Source organism: Poecilia latipinna, unplaced genomic scaffold, assembly GCF_001443285.1.
Source record: "Poecilia latipinna isolate Pla-1442-1.1 unplaced genomic scaffold, P_latipinna-1.0 Scaffold408, whole genome shotgun sequence".
Taxonomy (NCBI): Eukaryota; Metazoa; Chordata; class Actinopteri; order Cyprinodontiformes; family Poeciliidae; genus Poecilia; species Poecilia latipinna.
The window spans coordinates 279,165-299,381 of record NW_015113024.1 but is presented as its reverse complement, the minus strand read 5'-3'; the positions used below and the strand labels follow the sequence as shown (position 1 = coordinate 299,381).

The 20,217-nt window shown below is 42.5% G+C and overlaps 1 protein-coding gene across 1 annotated transcript in view; it reads right to left on the bottom strand.

Moving 5' to 3' along the window:
- plcl1 (phospholipase C like 1) overlaps positions 1 to 20,217 on the bottom strand; it is a 114,301-nt gene that overhangs the window by 9,442 nt on the left and 84,642 nt on the right. The window contains exons 7-10 of the mRNA XM_015037515.1: positions 17,718 to 18,831; positions 16,748 to 16,924; positions 6,154 to 6,516; positions 1,822 to 2,025 (exon numbers count right to left, since the gene is read on the bottom strand). Of these exons, the coding sequence (XP_014893001.1) occupies positions 1,822 to 2,025; positions 6,154 to 6,516; positions 16,748 to 16,924; positions 17,718 to 18,831 (1,858 nt within the window). The remainder of the gene's footprint in view (positions 1 to 1,821; positions 2,026 to 6,153; positions 6,517 to 16,747; positions 16,925 to 17,717; positions 18,832 to 20,217) is intronic.

Here is a 20,217-nt window from a genome sequence, read left to right as displayed (position 1 = left end):
GAGACTCGGCTGCAGCAGGAGATGGAGGAAGTAGGAAGAGGTGCAGATGGCAGTCCCACTGTGTGTGTGTGTGAGAGGAAGTATGTGGGTGATTGTTACATGCATGACACTGCAGTGTCATTCTGCACATTTAATGCCTGAAGAAAATGTTTCCCTCCCTGATCCCATTAAATCGACCAGTAACAAAAATTAAGATAAAATCAAGAAATCCAAAGAATTGTAGCACGTGTGTGTGTGTGTGTGTGTGTGTGTGTGTGTGTGTGTGTGTGTGTGTGTGTGCGTGCGTGAAAGGCTGAAGTGTTTTTCTAAAAGGCATGATAAAAATGTGTTTCTCTCAGCTTTTGGTTCCACCAAAGTTTCATTGGAAACAAATCCAGGGCTGTCATTAGCTAAAGTGACTGGTAGTCAGACTGCTGGAGCTTGAGAAAACAAGCACATCATTAGGTGGATGGCGGACCCCAGAGTAAAGTCAAATTAGGAGCTTTAGTGGCTTAAATGGAATAAATTGCAGCCTGTGGAACTGATTACTTGTTTCCATTTCTCTGTAGGTCCATTTTAGGCAAACCTCGAAAACTATTCTGACAAAAGTGGCGAAAGGCCGATATGATGTGATTTGAAAGTCTCTTTTACTCCTACAGAGATCAACAGTTTTAAGAAGAATTAAAAGCCCCATGAAGGGCCAGTTTGAATTTTTTGCCGTGAGATGTTATGAGATTTTAGGCTTGGTTTACATGCCAGCTGGAAACAGCCCAGCTCTGTCTCCCATGAACACAGTGCTGATGTAACACGTTTACCTTCTGAATGGATCGTTGACCAACTTATTTGATGATTTTAGTGATGCCACTTAACAAGATGTAATGTCTGTTATTGGTTTTCACAACTGTTGACTGTACGATGTGTTTATAATGTTGTTTTGGATGTTTTCCCGTTTCGTCTCGAAGGCGGAGCCAGGGCCACCAAGGCATTTTGCACACCTGAATGGTTGCCACGGAGATTAAAGGATTTCTCAAACATGAATGAAAGAATCAAAGTAACTCTCCAGGTATAGTTTGATGAGAGAATAACCTTATAACATGATGTAAAGCTCAAAAGAGTCGATTTTATATGATACTGCCCCTTTAAGGTTTAGGTGTGAGGTCTTTCTGGGTAACGGACAGATTCCTCAAGGTGACTCAACCTGTAAAAAGCTGGATTTAGCCATGTATATTAATAATCTGATGGATAATCTGTGTGAAAAGTTCTGTCCATCAGAGGAGATTAAAAAAATCTTTGCAAAGCGGCTTTCGATCTGCATTAGTGACGGCATTTCTACGTAAGAACCTTCATCCTTACTGAGAAACTGGAGTCATAACAGTTTAAAACAAACACAAGTTGGAATTGTCTCTTTTTTACTATTATTACCCATCAAGAACGGTACAATGTTTTTCTTCACCAGGCTCCTAAAAGTCACTGTACGACACAACACAGAACACGACTCTGGCTGTAAAACAGTGAACAGTCAAGGATATTTAAATGGTCGGTTGTGGCAGCTTTGCTGTGTGACCTCAAAGTCGCCAATAATTCAGTCAACAACTGCCAAAAATCTGTTTCCCTTTTTCTCATGTAAATGTCTGTGTCACTGGTTTTATTGCAGTTGAATGACAGGGCTCCACATACGTCTACAGAGGCCATTTTAGTTCATTCCACTCAAAACCCTGACAGCCCTGACGAGAGCTTTGTGTCCTCAGACTGATCAGAAGCACCGTCTTCAAATTCTCCCTGGCAGCTGACAGAATTAAACGCAGGATCTGGGTTGTTCTGGATGCGTTCTGACGTACTGACCGTGTCGTAGGCAGAGAGAAGCTTCCGAGTCGCCTCAGACAGGCTGACCTGAGGCTCCAGACAGGGGTAGCCCTCCCTCAGCACCATGGCGGCCCCCATGGCCCCCTCGGGGCTCTGGAGCCTCGTAGCCAGGCTCTGGATGCACTGCTTCAGTTTGGCCACAGTGGGGAGCCCACACTGGTCCTTGAAACCGGCGGTGGAGCACTGGGGGAAGAAGAGTGGGACACAGCTGGATCAGGTGTGCTTCTCCTCCAACAGAACTACGCTGAGTGACGACAAGAAAACAGCTTGACACACACACACACACACACACACACACACACACACACACACACACTTCATACAACAAACATCTGCTGCTTCACTTGCAAATCAAATCAGTATCACTTGACCTGTGGATTTATCAGAACAATTTGACATCAAGCTGGGACAGAAAATCAACACATTTTAGACTGTAAAAAAATCTTTAAAAGTTTTTTTGGTCTAATTTTTAGAGCAAATGTCTTGAAATAAGACAAAAGCAACATAATAAGCACAGAAGTTATTGAAATAAATGATAAAGAAACAATTTTCAGGGAACATAATGGTAATGGCATAATAATAATACAAGAGCACATTCTCAAAGATCAACAAACTTTAAATTCTAATGAACATTTAATACTGGAACAGAAAGACATTTTAAATATCCAAAATGTAAAAAAAGTAAGCAACAAATACAGTTAAGTCTCTCTAAGCAAAATTGTCCTTCAAAAAATGACTATTTTATGCCAAAGCACCAAACTGAAGACTTTTTTCATAAGGTTTTTGGTAGAAAAACAGAGAAAAATGAAAAAATTATAAATCACACAAATGGAGATTATTGTGCTAGTTTGAATTTATCATGTAATTAATTGATTTATTGCTGACTGCGACAGGCCTTCTTGTAACAAGACATTTTTCCCATGTTACAGGTGAAAAAAATCTGCCAGGGAACTAATACTTTTTCATCAATACTGAGGATTTATTGACTTAAAATAAGATGCTACATCTTGCTGAAATGCTACTTATATTTTGGTTTTGACTTATTGCAAGTGTACTAATATATTTGCATTAAAAACTAGAGCAAAAATTCTTGGGAACATGTCGTGTTTTTGTAGTGTGCACATTTTTAATTTGAAGTAGGTAAAGCAGAAGTGGAAAGCGAGTTCTTTGTAACATTCTGGGTCAGCTCCTAATGAGCCAAGTGACTTCAGGCCTCAAACAGAAAAACGCTGCCACTGTGACTGAACGGTTTTGTCAACAGAAAAAGCTCCAACACGGCGGCTAATTATCACAGCCCACCTTCACTGAAGGGTGTGTGTGCGTGTGTGTGTGTGTGTGTGTGTGTGCGCGCGCAACAGCAAGACAAGTGTGATGGATGTTAAGTGACCCTGGCAGATGAGCACACAGCCTTAGCAGCTTTAAGCTTTAAGTGAGACAGAGCAAAAGGAAAGGACAATAAAGCAGAAGAGCGCTAATAAAAGCTGCTAGCTAAAGAGTGAACAGTGTTTCTGCTCAGGACCTGGTGTGCGGACATGTGTGAGTAGGAAGCCTCTGCAGTTGAAGATTACTTGTATTTGTTTTTCTTTTCACATGAGAACCATTCTTTACCCTTTATCTGTTGCTAATTTTGTTTATTTCATATTTGTTAGTCCTGCTACTGACGGACAAAATGTTAAAGGGGCAGTGTGATGTGTCTTCCAGGCACATGATGTCATCTTATTGCACAATCAAAAAACTATGGTACCTTCCATTGTTACTAAAATGCTGTATAAATATGATATGACTTGAAAGAAATTTGATTTTGTAATTTAAAGTGTTGAAATTTTGCCTCTGTCCCTTTAAAATTCCTCTTTATGAAACTCCACCTTCAGGAAGTCATCACAACATGGCTCCTCTATTAACCCTTTAACAACATTTTTACCAGCATTTCACTAAAAAGCAGCTTGTATAATGAGCTCGGCAGAAGCTCCACCAGGAGTTTGCTAATTGCTGCTGGCTAGTCTGAAGGGGCTGAGTGGGGGGGAGTTGTAGAGGAGAGCTGCTCTTGGAAACTGCAGCTCTAAGGAGGAGAATTATAATGTTTTCATGCCTTTGTCTGAATTCACTTGTATGCAGTGCCAATGATTAGTGGAGAGCTGTTTTTTTTTTTTAACATAACCACCTAACGTTTGCGTTACTATTACATAAGGGAAGCATAAACTTTATGAAAAGTAGAAATAATTCATGGCAGTTTACATGGCCAGATAAACAAGCGCCCTGCATTCTGTGCCGTCTCTTTAAAGTAGCTCTGCAAAAGTGAGCCAGTACAGACTGTGTGAGCCAAAAGCCATGTTGGCCAGTATGAGGATCTGGATCAGTCTCAGCTCTGGGATCTTCACCAGGATCTCAGAGATTCTGGCTTGTTTTCAGAATTAACCTGACCTTCTAGATTTGCAATATTTTGGAGTCAAACAGTTGTTGGCTACCTGAGCTGGAAAGCATTAAGGTCAGGCTCTGACCTGGACTGATAAGCAGGAAAATATTTCTTTATGGCCTTGGTTCTATGAAGCAGTCTTTGATGCAGATGCTGGAGAGGACATGCAGTATTCATGGTTTTCCAGCACATATACAGGGTTTACTGTTGGGCCTCTAGCTATGTGAAGGTCTAAACTACAAGGAGCAAGGAGGCTGGGATAAGAACCATCATTCCCACAAACTATCAGTTTAAGCAGGAATAGGACATTCACTGCATGAATATGTAATATTATGCTCACAATGACGAGCCGATGAAGGAGCTTTTGTCTCTTCTAGACTTTGGGGACCTTCCTATGAAACCTCCTCTACTATTTCCCCAGTGAAAGGAGGACATCTGTACTCCGCATGTAGGTATAGTCAAGTCAAGTGAACTTTATTATCCACATATGGATAAGCTTTGATCCTGCTTTACTCATAATTCTTCAACAGGAATCGTCTTGTGATCGGAAGGTCGTAGGTTCGATTCCAGGGTCCTGATGTGCTCTGGGCAAGGCACATTGCCTACCAATCTGTGTGTAAATGTGTGTGCCTTTGTGAGTGCGAATCTAGGAATGTGATATTATGATATTCCTCTTATCCTCAGCTGTATGGGAATGAAGAATATATTTTGGTATTTGTCTATTCCTACTGTTTTACTTTTAGTCATTTACTCATCATTCTTTCATCTTTTACCAAGTCGTTTAATTGAGTGTTACTAGATTAGTGAGATTGGTGATTAAAATAATAAACTTGAAGGTTAAATTCCTTCTCTTTTTAAACTCCTGTATATTGGAGAGAAGTCGTTTGTCTTTATTCCACACATGTGTAACATCTTCAGCTCTGGATTTATGCCTTGATCCATTGTTATTTTAATACCAAGGCCTCCTTATCGGGTAGGCATTTAAGGACAATAAATGAGACTGAAATATTTGGCTGTTATTATTTTCCTAATAATCAGGTGGTGCTCCAACTTGGTAACTTTGATCCAAGTTAATAGTTTTATTCATAATTACAAGTATTTCTAGGTATTTATAGCCAAACCAGACCGGTTATTGCACATGAAAACCAAACAAGCACAATAAGAAGAACCCATGTAGTTATTCTTTTCACATTGCCCACCAGTTCATGTTAGTATTCAGCGATAGAACTGGTGGGTGCTGCACGACCAGCCTTCACTTCTCCTGGTATTTATAGAAGCTTTATTGTCCTCCTCCACTCTTCTCACCGACTATTGCTTTTTTGTCACGCCTCCTCCGCCTCCTCCTCCTCTGTGATTCGGCCCACAAACACGTCTCAGGTAGAGGCTGACTGCAGCTCCTGCACCTCAGTCACACACTCACAGATCCTTTTAACACACGGAGAGTTCACCGGCATATTAAGTCTAGCTGGGTTGTTGGGTACAGGGCTGAGTGGAAGTGTGTTTGTGTTTGCAGACAGTACAAATAAAGTTGTCTTAATAATATAGAATTCCCACAATGCATCTCTTTCTTTATTACTTCACACACTTCCTGCTTTTGAAGCGCTCTCTTGTTCACTTCAGCGGTCACATTTGCATTTGAACCGGGCCGGAGTTCACTTTAACCGGACCCAGACCTTTGTTTTTACGCAGACCAGAGTTCGATTACATATTCGCAGCTTCACAAAGAAACCGGACTTTCTAGACAAACGGACGGGAGTTGGACTAAAACGGACTGAACAGGGTTGGTGTGAATCCAAGCCTTAAGGAGGAAGACATCAGTCACACCTGAGGCTAAAAGAGAGAGTGATCCTGCTCTCTGACAGCAGTGTAATGGAAACCCCGCCCACTCCCCGTCTCACCTGAGCGTCCTCCCGCAGGTCCGTGGCCTCCTTGAGGGGTCCGCCGGCTTGTTTGAAGACCTCGTCCAGAGCTTTGATGCCGGTGTGCCGCAGAGAGACGTACTCCCTCCCTCGCCGGCCCACCCTGCGCACCGACAGGCCGCGGCGCTGGGCCTTCCCTCCGCCTCGCCGGTTGGTGATGGCCACGTGAACAAAAAGGCTGGTGTGTGGTAAGGGGTCTCCGGCCAGGCCCAGCAGGGGCACATTACGGTAGCCCGGCTGAAGGCACTCGAAGGCCACGCTGTATTGGCCGATGAAATCGTCTCCGATGTAGTCGTCGTCCAGCACCACAAAGCGCAGCAAGGCCAGCTCAGGCATGTTGACCTGCACACAGGACATGGAGCGAGGCATTACACACACACACACACACACACACACACACACACACACACACAAAGTCATTTTTGTGGACTAAGTGCCACCAGAAGGAGCATGGAGAACCGTAATTTACCATCAGCTGAGGTAAATGTGGAGAAAATAATCAATCCAATCATCCATTCAAAAGGCTAATAAATAGATCCATAAACTCAGAATATTGTACCTGTAATTGCCAGTTTGTTTTAATTTGATCAACATATAATATAGCTCTTCCATAAATTTGTATTCTTTCAGTTAATGAAAATGTTTTCTCAATTTCAGGAATATGAGGAAACGATCTGCGCATTGCTGTGAGAATGTGGCAGATTGAGGGATCTTAAAGGTGTAGCCGTCATACAATTCAGGAAGTAGACGGTTACTGTGTCCCAGAGAGAGAGGGGTGTGTTTTGGTGCGAAGTGTTGGGATCAACCAGAGCATAAAAGCTAATGACCTCATGAAGAAGCTAGTTGAAGCTAGTAAGCATCATGAGCCACAGTGAAATGAATCCCTCCACCAACATGGGTTTAGAATCCACTCAGCGAGAAAGACGGTATTAATCCGAAAGGGACATAGAAGGCCAGGCAATTTGCAAATGGCCTGAAGGACAAAGACCTTAAAACATGATGTGTGGTCCGAATTAACTGAAAACGTTTCTCTCATTCTTCTTGCATTTAGGAAAAAGAACTGAGTTTTGTTCATCTAACTGACCCAAAAGAAGGTTACTCTGATTTTACACAAGACAGGAAGAAAACTTGGTTCTGCATCTTTTGGATACAGTGTATGCACATATCTGATTTCAAATGGCATGTTTTTGAGGGGACGGGTGGGGGTGAATGTTTGGGTGTAGTTGGGGTTGTACCAACTGGTTGACTTTAAACTTGGTGATTCTTTGCTCTGCCATGACATTTTACAAGTAACATCAACCGGCCGCAGTCACTTGACGAAACGGATTCTTCCAAGAAGATGAAAGATGAGGAACAAGGCGATACAATTCAAGGTAGCTTGAATTGTATAAAAATATAGAGTGATTTAACAAAGCAAAACTGCCAACTCTGGGAAAGGCTACGGGACTAATGTGCGGCATGATGCCAGGCCCTTTTTCAACCGTCCAACTGATTTTCAACATCAGCGTCAAACTGGATATCAAATCTCCTAACCTGGCTTTTGGCTCTTATAAGAACAGTTTGACAACATCTGGAAGAGTAGCTCTAGCTGCATTCTAAGCATCTGCTGTCGACAACGTGTCAGTTCGTAACAGTGAGTCAGGGAGCAGCTGCCAGGAGTTAACGGAGCAGCCTAATGCGCGCTGAGGGAGAGCCGCATGGAGCAGCAGGTGGGTGTATTAAATATAACTGTAATCAAAAGTGACCAGTTTATAATGAGTGTAGCTTAAAGTGTTCCAACATGCAAATGTGGTCAGCTGGAGCTCAGAGACAAAAGGTCAGACTCTTTATGTTTCTTCTCTTTCTTCCTGACTGAACCAACAAACACATTTGGAAAAATAGAAAAAAGAAACAAAGTGATTTTATTTAACATATTTAGAAGGGGAAAAAACTATATTAACCTATGATTTCCTACTAAGGAACCCATGTGTATGCATTTGTCTAATCGTGCGTGTAATATCCAGAGCAGAGTTCACGAGCCCCAACAGCTCCAGTCTTCCACTTTGACTCACATGGCTCTAAACTTGTGAATTCAACCGAAGCCAACTCATAAAAGCTGTTGTAAACAAGCTGCTGGCAAAGAACGCAGCACTGAACCATTATGGCTTACCGAGATCTAAACAAACTTCAAAGCTGCGCATTACAACAATCTTTACAAAAGCACAAGACTGGTGACTGACTTTTAAGAGTCAATAAACAGGGAGCTGGCGTTTAATTTAAGGTGATTAGAGAGAAATATACCAGTACAATTCATCCATCTGTTTTCTATAGCAGCTTTGTCCTGTTCACAACATCACAAGTCTGATACAGTCCAAGTCCATTTAATTATAATCTGATTCGACTCGACACAGATTGTTTGTAAAATGTTGCCCAAACAATGAAGTGAACGGGTTGCTTTGTTGGCTGGGGGAACTTCACAAAAATCTGGAGCGGCACACTTAGAGTTCCAGCTCAAACTGTACGACTACAGTTCAATAATTCATGTTCTCTGTACGATCCGACGCTCACATGTGAGCTGACTGTTGTGACGCGTCGTAGCCTGGAATCCAGGAACCACAAAGAAGAAGAAGAAGAAGAAGAACCAGGAACCAGGAAGTTCTTCTTCAGCTATTGGCAGACACATTAGCCGACTTTCCATTGACACGCAGTCAATGGAAAATGTGCAATTTGACATTTTGAAAATGAATTAGTTTAATAAAAACAGCAAAAATTCTAAAAAGTTTTGTTGCCAAGATTGGTTTATTTCACAAAACTGCAATGGAAACACTTCTTTTGTATCACAAGAGTCACATGATGAAGAACAACCATCGGCAAAAACCACAAAGAAGACGACAGGAAGTAGTCAGAGAAGCCATGGAATGTTTTAATAATTACTTACAAACTTATCCACCTATGATTTTAATTGCGTTTCCTATTCATTGGAAATTGTTTTTTTACATTAGCAGATTCTACAGTTTTGCTCACATTTGGAATGGAAATGCAGCTCTTGTCAAACCTTGCCAGTCTGTGTGGAGAAACATCAACTTTAACTCATTAAAGTTAACTGTATAACTTTACTGCAGTGTTTGTAAAGTTTGCAAACATACTGATGAAAAACACATTTACTTTTATTTGGGTTTTAAAATGCGTGAAGTTCATAAACTACAACACTGAAATTTCTATATTTTGAATTAGTATTTACTTACATATTTCATATATTGCTTGCTGTCCTTAATTATAGAATGTCAGACATATACTTTCTTGAGTAACATTCCAGTGAGTGACCTGTGAGCATTAGCTAAGCAGACGCACTGGAGCAGCGGAGCCGATGCACTCTGAGATTCAGCTGCAGTTCGACACATTTCTTCAGGCCGAGTTGTCGATCTGCAGTAACAGATTTGATCTTCTGATGCTTCAAGGAAAAGCAGGACGTCTGTGCATCTGATGTGCAAACTGTGTCCACATGATGGAACATCATCTAGGGTGCATGAGCACAGCTTCACACATTTAACAACAGACCCATGTTGTCTCAGATCACGTTCAAGAAGTTTTATTTCAAGTTTTTTTTTTTTTTTCAGGAAATACATCTTATTTATAAAAACATGTCTCTGTGTTCCTTGGCCTTTATGATTCTAATATTCTCTAGAAATCTTCTGAGTTGTTAGTATTTGTACTGCAATGATCCTGAGAATGCATTACACTCAAACGGGCTGTATACTTGACATCTGAGGGTGACTTTTCAATTCGGATGTCATTTCTAGCTTTGAGAAAACTGAAACATTCTTTTCTGTCCAACCATATTTTAAGTTGTGCTGCTTTGCCAGTTTAAAAGTTACAATTTCAAACCACTGTCGGGTTTTTTGGGGTCACCAAAGGTTGAAGCAGAGACCAGCTCCACCAGGGTTAAGTTTTGTTTTCACCTGTGCTGCTTCTCAACGAGCCGCAGATGAATTCAAAACGTCTGAATTGTTGTGACCTCTGACATTTGCATATTTCACACTGTACTTTAAATATCACAGGTAAGTATTTTATACATATAATAAATTACAGCTCTTGTACTTCAAGCTTCTGAAGAGGACAGAGATATGCCTGGCAGATGATGATGATTATAAAAGCTTTGATGACAGTAACTAGATCAGAGGATTACTGTATTTATAATTCCCTTCAGTCTGACATGTAATCTGATACGCATATTTCATTCTCATGAAAGTGTTATAAGGCCACACTTTATTTTAGCAGTAAAAAAATTATTTGTTGGAATAATTTAAAAAAATTAAGTAAAATATACAGATTTTTTGCAGTGTGGTTTGAACAGTCACTCTGCTCAGAAAAAGAACATTACTAGAGATAATTACATAGTTATTGGGAATTATCATGAAGCACCAGAAAAATAAATAAATCTAAAACTAAAGAAAACATCTAAAAAATTGTTTTTGAAATATTAAGAAATTAGCTTACATCGCATTTGGACAAGCTAAAGAGAAACTAAATCTGCAGTATGAAACTTTCATGAAAAACATTTATATTATTACATGATCATGTCCTGACAGATAATATAATGTAATATGAGACAGATAATCTGTGAAAAGTTTGATCTCCTCCACCTTCTTTCTGAGCCACTATGAAGAAACGCGCCACTCCTGATAGAAAAACAACCAATCAGTGCCAGGACTGTTTGTTTTTGGGAAGCACTGGGAGAAGACAGGGAAGCTCAGTTTATTCATAGATTATCTGACTCATAGCACAGTGTTACAACATAGTGTAATATATATTTTATAAAAGTTGCTTCTGGTTCCTAGACCAACCAAATTGACCGAACCAATGTGCTGCAGAAGCCAGCTAATCAGTTATGTGTCACCAATCAGATAAAATAAATAAATCAACAGTTTGTGGTTTCAGGGCTGTATGTTAGCTTTTGTTAGCTTAATGAATTTGTAGAACAGAGCAGACAGTTCTAGCACAGCAAAAATGTAAATTACGTTTTCTCCCAGTCAAATGCAGTGCAGTTCGTCTCTTAAACAATAAATATAAGGCACAATGAACGAGCACATGAACAAATATTTGGTTTCCTGGATCTCCCTCTGCCAGATCAAACCATCAATAACCACACAATCTCCCTCTCCATCTTCATCCTCCGTACAACCTGTCCACCCTCCTACACTCTCACTGCTCAACCTGCTCCAGCCTCCATGTTTTATTCACTCAACCTGCTCCAGCCCTCCCAGAGCCCCCCTCAGCGGACATCCTACCATCAGTCAGTAACACTAATCTCACTCTGTAAAGCCTTCAGATTCATATTTCCTCATATCTCATCTGTTCCTCTCTACCACTACTAGATACCAAGACCTCCACTTTATTCACCAACATAAACCTTTTAAAACTTTTCTTTGGTCTCCTGAGAATAATCATGCATGTGGGTCAGAAGCTTCTCTAAAACCAGGACACAGAGTGACTTGTTGCAGGTGTGTTCATATATAATGGATGTGAAATGCATGGATATGCACCATGTGTTGTGTTTTCTACTGAACACATAAGGTCCTCAGAGTTTTGCAACTTAAATTATTATCAACTTTAATTTGAAACATAAAGCAGGTGTGCACCGTTTATTACATTCCACAGCTGCAGGTAATGCTAATTTGGTCGACAAAATATGAAATGAGTGGTTGATTAGTCAGTGATTACAATCCGCCGCAGCATTCTGCAGCAGCGCCTTCTGTTCTGAATTTATTAAGATGCCTACATTATCGCGAACTCTCACAAATTAAAATGAATCTGCAAATGTAAAACTGCCGAGTTAAGTCAGACGAGGTCATCCTCACTAAACGCAAATGATCCGTCTCATGTTACACTGGCACGACATGGTGACAGTTTAAACAAATACTTAAACAATTATAAATGTTACATAATGCAGCTTTAATGATAAGCATAAATATTCAAGCAGAATTAACGATAAGTATTTGGCATACTGTGGCGACCTCTGAGAAAGTTCACCGTTTCCACTGGTATATAAAAAAATAAAAATTGACCAAAGCATAAAGATTTATAAACACTGTTAGGCTTTTTATCCCTCGATAAATTCATCAAAACAAGGTTTTCTTTCTCTTCTTTCAATGACAATTGAATTTCTTTAGCTCCCTATGAAACGAAGAGATCTCTCAAGGTTTTTAAATAAAATCGTAACACCCATATCAACATTCACACCACCAGCTATCAACATTTTACATAATTTACCCTACATTATGTGATCTAAACGCTTAACATGCAACTATACAGAGTGATATGTCAAAATTTAACTTAAGGCACCTGAACGTCTCCCAAAAGGCTCGTAAAACAACACAAACCTGCTGCAGGCTTCACAGGTTTGGAGAAAGCAACTCTCCCTCTGTGCGGACCGCTCCAGACGTTTGTTTTCAGATCTCATCTTGCTTCAGATGTCATTCACACTTTGGGGAAATATGAGGTTTTACGCAGCTCTCGGTTTTTGAAACTGACTGTGGAGAACTGAAATAAATCTAATATGATTTCGCTTGTCAGCAGACGTTTCTAAAACCGTGAAAGCAGCCAGTTTGTTTCACTCTGCTTGCCACGTCCTTCTCATGCTACATCAGTTTAGATGAAGCAATGCCGACTTCCAAATTAGGGACCGAGTGAGAAGAAAAGACGTGGAGCTCCTGGCTCTACGGACGCAGGATGTTTTTCTCTTTTCTCTAACTTTTTATGAAGAACACCTCAGCCTAGCTGCCTGACTACAAAGGTCTGATTTAGTTTATCTCACTATCTCCCATCATGATGTTTTGAAATGACTTATTATGCTGGTTTTCCTACAAACATATAATCTGCAGTGCAGGGAGTGTAACAAACAAGTGCAGTCATAGTAAAAGCAAACTGCAGCCTCCTTCTGTCCTTCTTTTGACAGTATAATATAATACATATAATCAGCAAAAAAAGACTAGTCAGCATGGTAACCAATGAATGGATAAACAGTTTTCCTAGACCAGTAAATTGTTTCTACGCCATTAAAACATTTAACATTGTCTTCATGAGGTTGATTGACAGCACTAAGCCCCTCCTCCTGGCTCTGATTGGTTGTTTTTAACTGACTGGTGTATTTTTACAGATGGCAAATAGTTTTTCAGGGGGGGGGGGGGGGGGGTTTTTTTTTTTTTTTTTTTTTTTTTTTACACAGATTATGTCTCATTTTACACAGTCCAATTCAAATTCAAAAATACTTTATTGACCCCAGAAGGAAATTGAATAATGGATTAGATAATTGTCATGATATGCTGACAGTTTTAACAAATATGTAATAAACAGTGGTGTTCATTGGGGGTAGCCAGTGGTGCTGTAGCCCTCACGCCCCATAAAAGACCCCTGCTCCCTTTAATAAATCATATTAAGTTCATAGAATCCAGTCATCTTTTTCAATCAAGACAAAAATATAAAATTTCATAAAAACATAAATGAGTAAATACATAAATCAAAATATTCAAACTATACATGTCGACATTGTCCACTAATTTCAACAAACTGAGGCGGTGGCTCAATGGGCAACTGTACTTCTAGCCTCCACCTGTAGGGGGCGGTAATGTACTGTAACCAAGACAATAACACAATGAGGAGTCCGGTTTTCTTAGGTTCCCAACTTTCACATTCTCTAAAAGCAGAAAGTGCAACACAACACACGTCACACCCCCTAACACACACATACCTCTAAGACACACACACACACACACACACCACCTCCATGAGTGCGACAGCTGAGGCAGCGGTTTCCTTTCAAAGCCCTGGATCTGAGTTCATCCTCAGCTTGTGTCTGAGTTTGGCCCCTGTGGCAGAGCCTCGGGGTGAAATGATTAAGACACACACTCACACATACATGCACACACAAACACACACACACATACACGCACGCACACAAACAGTATCTCCTCACCTGTGCTGTGTGTCTGACTGGGAGATGCTGTGTATGCTCTGTAATTCTGGGTGTCTGATGGGGCTGTGTGTGCGTGTGTGTGTGTGTGTGTGTGTGTGTGTGTGTGTGTGTGTGTGTGTGTGTGTGTGCGTGTGTGTGCGTGCGTGCATGTGTGTGTAGTGTCTGACACACTGTAGTCCCACTAAGCCCTGGGTTATAGATTCTACGTCTAATGAGTCAGGCTGACTTACACACCTGGTTTTTTTGTTGTTGCCAAGAACTTTTCAACGATGTTACTGATTACCTGACAGACTGAGGTTCCTGCAGCCACAGACAGACACAACCGAGTCACAAAATACAGTTTGTACAAACAAAATGATGCTCAAGAAAAATTTAAATGAGTTATGTGTTGTTTATAATGAAAATGCAGAAGCCTAAAAGCTGCAGTGTCTCACCTTAATGAAAAATATTCTTTATATGTTTGTTGAAACTGTCACTATGTAATGACAGTCTGGTATGAGACAGGTAATCTGTGAAAATCTGAGCTCTGCCTGTTTACCAGTCACATGGTACCATTTTATAGCACAATCAAGTAACTATGTTGCCCTTAGTTGTTATAAAAATGCTATATATTTCAAATATGACTTAAAAGAAATTTGACTTTGTATTTTAACGTATGGAAACTGGGTCACTGTCTCTTTAAAAACTCCTGCTCTTTCTGAAACTCCACCTTCAGGAAGTCATCACAACATGGCTCCTCTATTAACCCTTTAACAACGTTTTTACCAGCATTGCACTGAGAAGTAGCTCCTATAATGATCTCAGTAGATACGCAGTTCCACCAGGTGTTTGCTAATTACTGCTGGCTAGTCTGAAGGAGCTGAGTGGGGGAGATGCTCTGTGAAGCGGAAGCTTAGAAACTGCAGCTCTGAGAAGGAGATACGTCCTTGAAGGCGGGGCTAGGTCCACGCAGGCGTTTTGCACAGCTGAATGGTTGCCATGGAAATTAAAGGAACACACAAAAGATTTAAAGCAACACTCCATGTATGTTCTTGATCACAGAATAATATTATAAAACGTCAATTTCACATAACACTGCACCATTAAGAGCCACATCCAGAATAATGAGGGAATTACTCTCCACTGTCTGCCGGTCAGAAGCCTGGTTTAGTTGGTGACCCAGTTGCTACGGTATCAGATGTGCAGAGAGGCGACGCTGCGGCATCATTTACCTGAGGCAGCGGATCTCTCTGTCACACTGAAATGAAAGGCAGGTACACAATAACATGAGGTAAAAACAAGATATTTTCTCTTAATAAAACTTGTTTTTGTTCGTATGAAGTGAGAGTCAGTCACAGAATGGCGAACAGACCTTAACATGCCGACTACGCTGAACACCACAGAGGAAAAATAAGACTACCAAGAGTCTGGGAGGCGATGAAAAGGACAAAATAAAAACCCCTATATAGGTCATGAAAATAAAGTATCTGAACAAAACCGAGTGGACTTATACTGAGCAGCACACTCAGACGGAGCTTTATATGAGTGATTCACTAATGCACAGGCACACACACACACACACACACGCTGCCGTCTCAGACAGACAAACCGTCCATTCAAATCTTATTTAAAGCCTGTCTACTGCCAAACAGTCACTGCAATTACTGCCTACTGATTACAGGTATTATTCCAATCTTTTTCAGTCTTTGTGGAGGTACATTATGTCTGCAGGAAGCAACACACACACACACACACACGCAGTGGCAACGCCAAGCGCATATGATTTGCGACTGCTCGTCATTATGGCTCCGCTACAATCACGCAGGACTCTGTCAGTGAGGGGCAAAAAGGCTCAATCAGCAAGTCATCAAACGTCATCCGTTATACAGCAGTGTTTTCACAGGAGCACTTCATTTGGATCTTGATGGTCCTAACCCCGCCGCCCGCCCACCCCGTTCCATTAACCACTCAGGGTTTTGTTCTCCTGCAGGTGCAGAGCAGACAGGAACCTCTCCAAATCCACACAGACCTCTGTGTTCGCACTTCAGTTCATCTTTCATCTTAAAGAGGCGAGTCCTGTTAGACACACAATGTCTGTACCGCCGAGTTTAAACAGCTGAAGATTTCTGATAATAACGTCAATCACAGCACACTTCAGAATCCTTCTTTTAGTCGCACGGAGCTGATAAACGTTTCTCAAACACCAACAAAGAGCCTTTGGTGGAAAGTCTAAGTAACATTAAGCAGTCTAAGCAGGATTATCATAAAGAGCTGCCATGCATTTATATAAGAAGATTTAAAATTCGAGCTGGTTTTTTTTCTGCATTTGCTTTAAGAGCTTTATGAGCAAATGAGCACCAATGACCAATATCTGGCCCCCATCGAGTTTATGAAGCTCCAGCACAGGCGTGTGACAAGTTTTGGAAATGCTCCAACCTCAGTTTAGTGAAATCTTGCAAAACTTCATCATTTACAGTTTAAACAGGAAGTTTAGATACAACAGATTTTTTTTTTTTTTCCTGTGTGAAGTTAAATCAGACCAAACTCTCGATTCAGGATAGTTGGAATCACCAGAATTATTTATATTAGCTAAATGTCATAATAATGAGGTCAGATATTTATTTATTAATGTCTTCGGCTTACCTGGAACTCAAAGGTCTCGTCAAACATGGGCTCGTCCTGGTTCTGAGCGGCGGTGCGCGTCCGCTGCTCGGCACAGTCGGCCGGGACGCCGTGCAGCTCCAGCACAACGTACGGGTCAATGACCTCACCCTTGGCCCCTGACCCCTGAGGCTTGGGCAGGTTGTGGGCACTGATCACCTGCTCAACAAAACACAGAGCAACTCATGTTAAGTTCATCAGAAAAAAAAATCTCTGAAGACAGCCTTTATATCCTAGGGGCTTAGCAGGGTCAAAGGGCAGGCTCACTGTATCACCTACATCAGCATCAGCCGATGTTATTTCAGTCATTGTTTAACCTATTTTATCAGTCAGATAAGTAGAAATGTGCTGATATTAACAGCAAATATTCATCATTGTTGGTTGTGTGGTATGAGTTTCGGTCATGTGACGGTGATAGTGATGCAACACAGGATTTGGTGACATAGTGCCATTTTACAGCACAGCCAAGTGCCTATGTTACGCAAAATTGTTACAAAGATCAAAAGATCAAATAAATTTAACTCAACCTCTTGAAATTGGGCCTCTGTCTCTTTAAGAAGCTCCTGCTCTTTCTGAAACTCCACCTTCAGGAAGTCATCACAACATGGCCCCTCTATGAACCCTTTCACAACGTTTTTACCAGCGATGCTCTGAGAAGTAGCTTCTGGAAGGGCGGTTTCACCAGGTTTTTGCTAATTGCTTCTGGCTAGTCTGAAGGAGCTGAGCGAAAGGAACTCTGAAGAGGAGCTTCGTCCCAAAGGTGGCAGCTGAATGGTTGCCACGAGAGATTAAAGGATTTCTCAAACAGCCATGAAAGAATCAAGACAACACTCCAGGCATGCTTTTGATGTTTTATAATTTACATAACACTGCCCATTTAAGTATATGATACTGAAGTTTTTGTTGTTAATTGTTGAGTGTTAAATTTAAAACAACAGAGCAGCTTCTGGACCTTAATGCGCAGCGTCTGAGGCGGGACTCCTGGGACGCAGCCGTGTGTGTGGGCGCTGAAGTACGACACCTCGTCCCTCATCACGGCGGGCCGGAGGACGTAGCCGCTCCCCCCGTTCTGGGTGAAGCGGCCCCGATGAAGGTCCAGCATGGCGCCCGGAGTCTGCTGGTTCAAGGCCACGAGCTGGACCCCTCCCTTCCAGTATCCCTGCGGGTTGGGGTTGCTGGAGTCCAGGCGAACTGAGCTGGGCCGTACCCTGGTCAGGGTACGCTTGGTGAACACCACCAGGTCCTCCGGGCTCTCACTGGTTAGCCGCCCGGCCTCTCCCTCTCCCAGGGAGCACATCGTCCAGTAAGGCAGCTCCGGGGGGACGGGCGAGCCGGGGGACGAAGGGCTGCTGGGGGGCGACTGCTGCTGAGTCTGCTTGTAGCTTCCCCTCTGGGCGTAGAAGCTGCGGCTGCTGGTCCGGGCAATAGCCACCAGGTCCGACAGCTCCCTGTGGAGGCTGAGCTTCCTGGGCTGGGAAGGAGGCGGGACCACCAAGACCACGCCCAGTTCCTCCTCCCCAGGGATGGTCATCCTTCTTCCTGCCAGGGGCCCGCCCCCTCCAATCTCCTCGTCCTCCTCAGACACCTCCCCGTCAGATCCCTCCTCCTCTGGAGGGAGCTTCTTCCCCACCAGGAGGATCCTCCCCTTCAGCTGCTCGGGGGAGGGCAGAGTGGTGGCACGCCCCCCCAGACTCACATGCTGGGCATCGGGGGTGTAAAGTCGGGACCCGAACACCTTCTTCAGGTGGTGGGCCATGGTGCGCTGCTGACCCGGGGAGCACCGGTGACACAGGTACAGCAGCAAAGGGTACTGGGAAGTCAGGAAGGCGTATTTATTGACCACCTCCAGTGCAGAGCGGATGGTAACGGGTGAGTGGTGGTGGTGGTGGTGATGGTGGCGAGAGATGTCAGGCCCATAGTCGACCCCGAGCAGAGGCTCGCCCTCGGGGCCGTCGGTCACACCCAGCTCCAGGCACCGGCAGCCGGACTGCAGGGCCTTGATGAGGCCGCCGAGGTCGGCTCTGCCGTGGACCTGGTCATCCAGCAGGTAGGAGCGGTACGAAGTACTGCGGGGGACACACACAGGGACGGCTCAGAAAACACACACACACAGAAAACGTGCAACAACGAGTCAGAAAACACACGGGGACGGGTCAGTCATTATATGGAGAATTAGTTGCAGTGAATTGTATTTATAGGTTTGAGGATAAAGAGGAATGAATCCGTGTGTACAGATATTTCAATCATTGACTTCTGAAGATTTTTACGAAACCATGTGTTGAGAATATATAGTTTTGAAAGACACTGTGAGTTTTCAGTACAGATCATAGTTCTTTCTGCTGGTTACTACAGTGTTTTGTTATGATGTACAGGGGGAAAAAAAATCATCCAATTAGCTTTTTGCTTCGTCCAGACGGGTCTGAACTCTCTGCTATTGAGAAACAATCGCTTGGACTGTGTTGAAGTTTCCAATTTTACCCAATCACTAACGTTTGCCTGACATGTATGTAATGCACCAGTATGACCCTATGAAGCTTACCGGAAATAAACAACCATCCTCCACTGTGCAGAGAAAAGTGCAGATGTGAACCAGGCGGCTGCTAACGTTAATTTAATCGTCTGGAAGTGTGACCAACACGGACTGAACGGCTTTCTTCACTTCCTCTGTTGGCATTGATGAAACTACAATTCTGAAACAGCTCAGAATATCGACGTCATCATTCAGAAATTCTCCTTCTGTTTGCTGATTGGCCTGTAAAAAAAAATCTACCAGAGGGAATCAAAGTGAAATCCAGAAAGTGAGATTTTCTTCTATAGGAACTGCACAGGAAGGTAACGGCCAGACGAGGCTGCAGTGCGTCTTGAGTTTTATTTAGCAGAAGTCACTCCACTACTCCCTGACCTCAACAGGTCAAGTTCCAAGTCCTCTGGCTCCTCAAACCTTGAACTCTCTGAACCCAGTCGGTCTGGCTTGAATCCTTTTGTTCCTCAGAGGAACATCAGCTTATTATCCACCCCCCACACTGATTCCTGTCGTTATTTGTGGCACTGTGGTGGTGGAATAAGCCACCATGAGAGAGCGACTGCACGTGTTTTAGGCATTTTGAAGATTAATCCGGCCACAGAGCACCTGCTCCTCCAAGTGTTCTTCCTGCACGATGTCCTATAAAAACAACAAGTCGATCTGAGGAGTAGTTTCATGAGCCCTTTTTGGAGGAAGAGGGAAAATATTTCCCATTTCTTTACCTGACTGTAAGCTGTAAAGTTCTGGCTTTCGCAAGAGTGCTTCACTGAGTAAGACGCGGCTTCAGATGACCTAACATAGCGTGTAACGTAAAACTGGCACAATAACTGCAACTTAATGTGCGTATTGGTTTCAAATGTTGGATTTAGTGCTGGCTCTCACACAGCCGTGAGTAAGCAGAACCATCTGGCAGATACGCAGAAAGCAG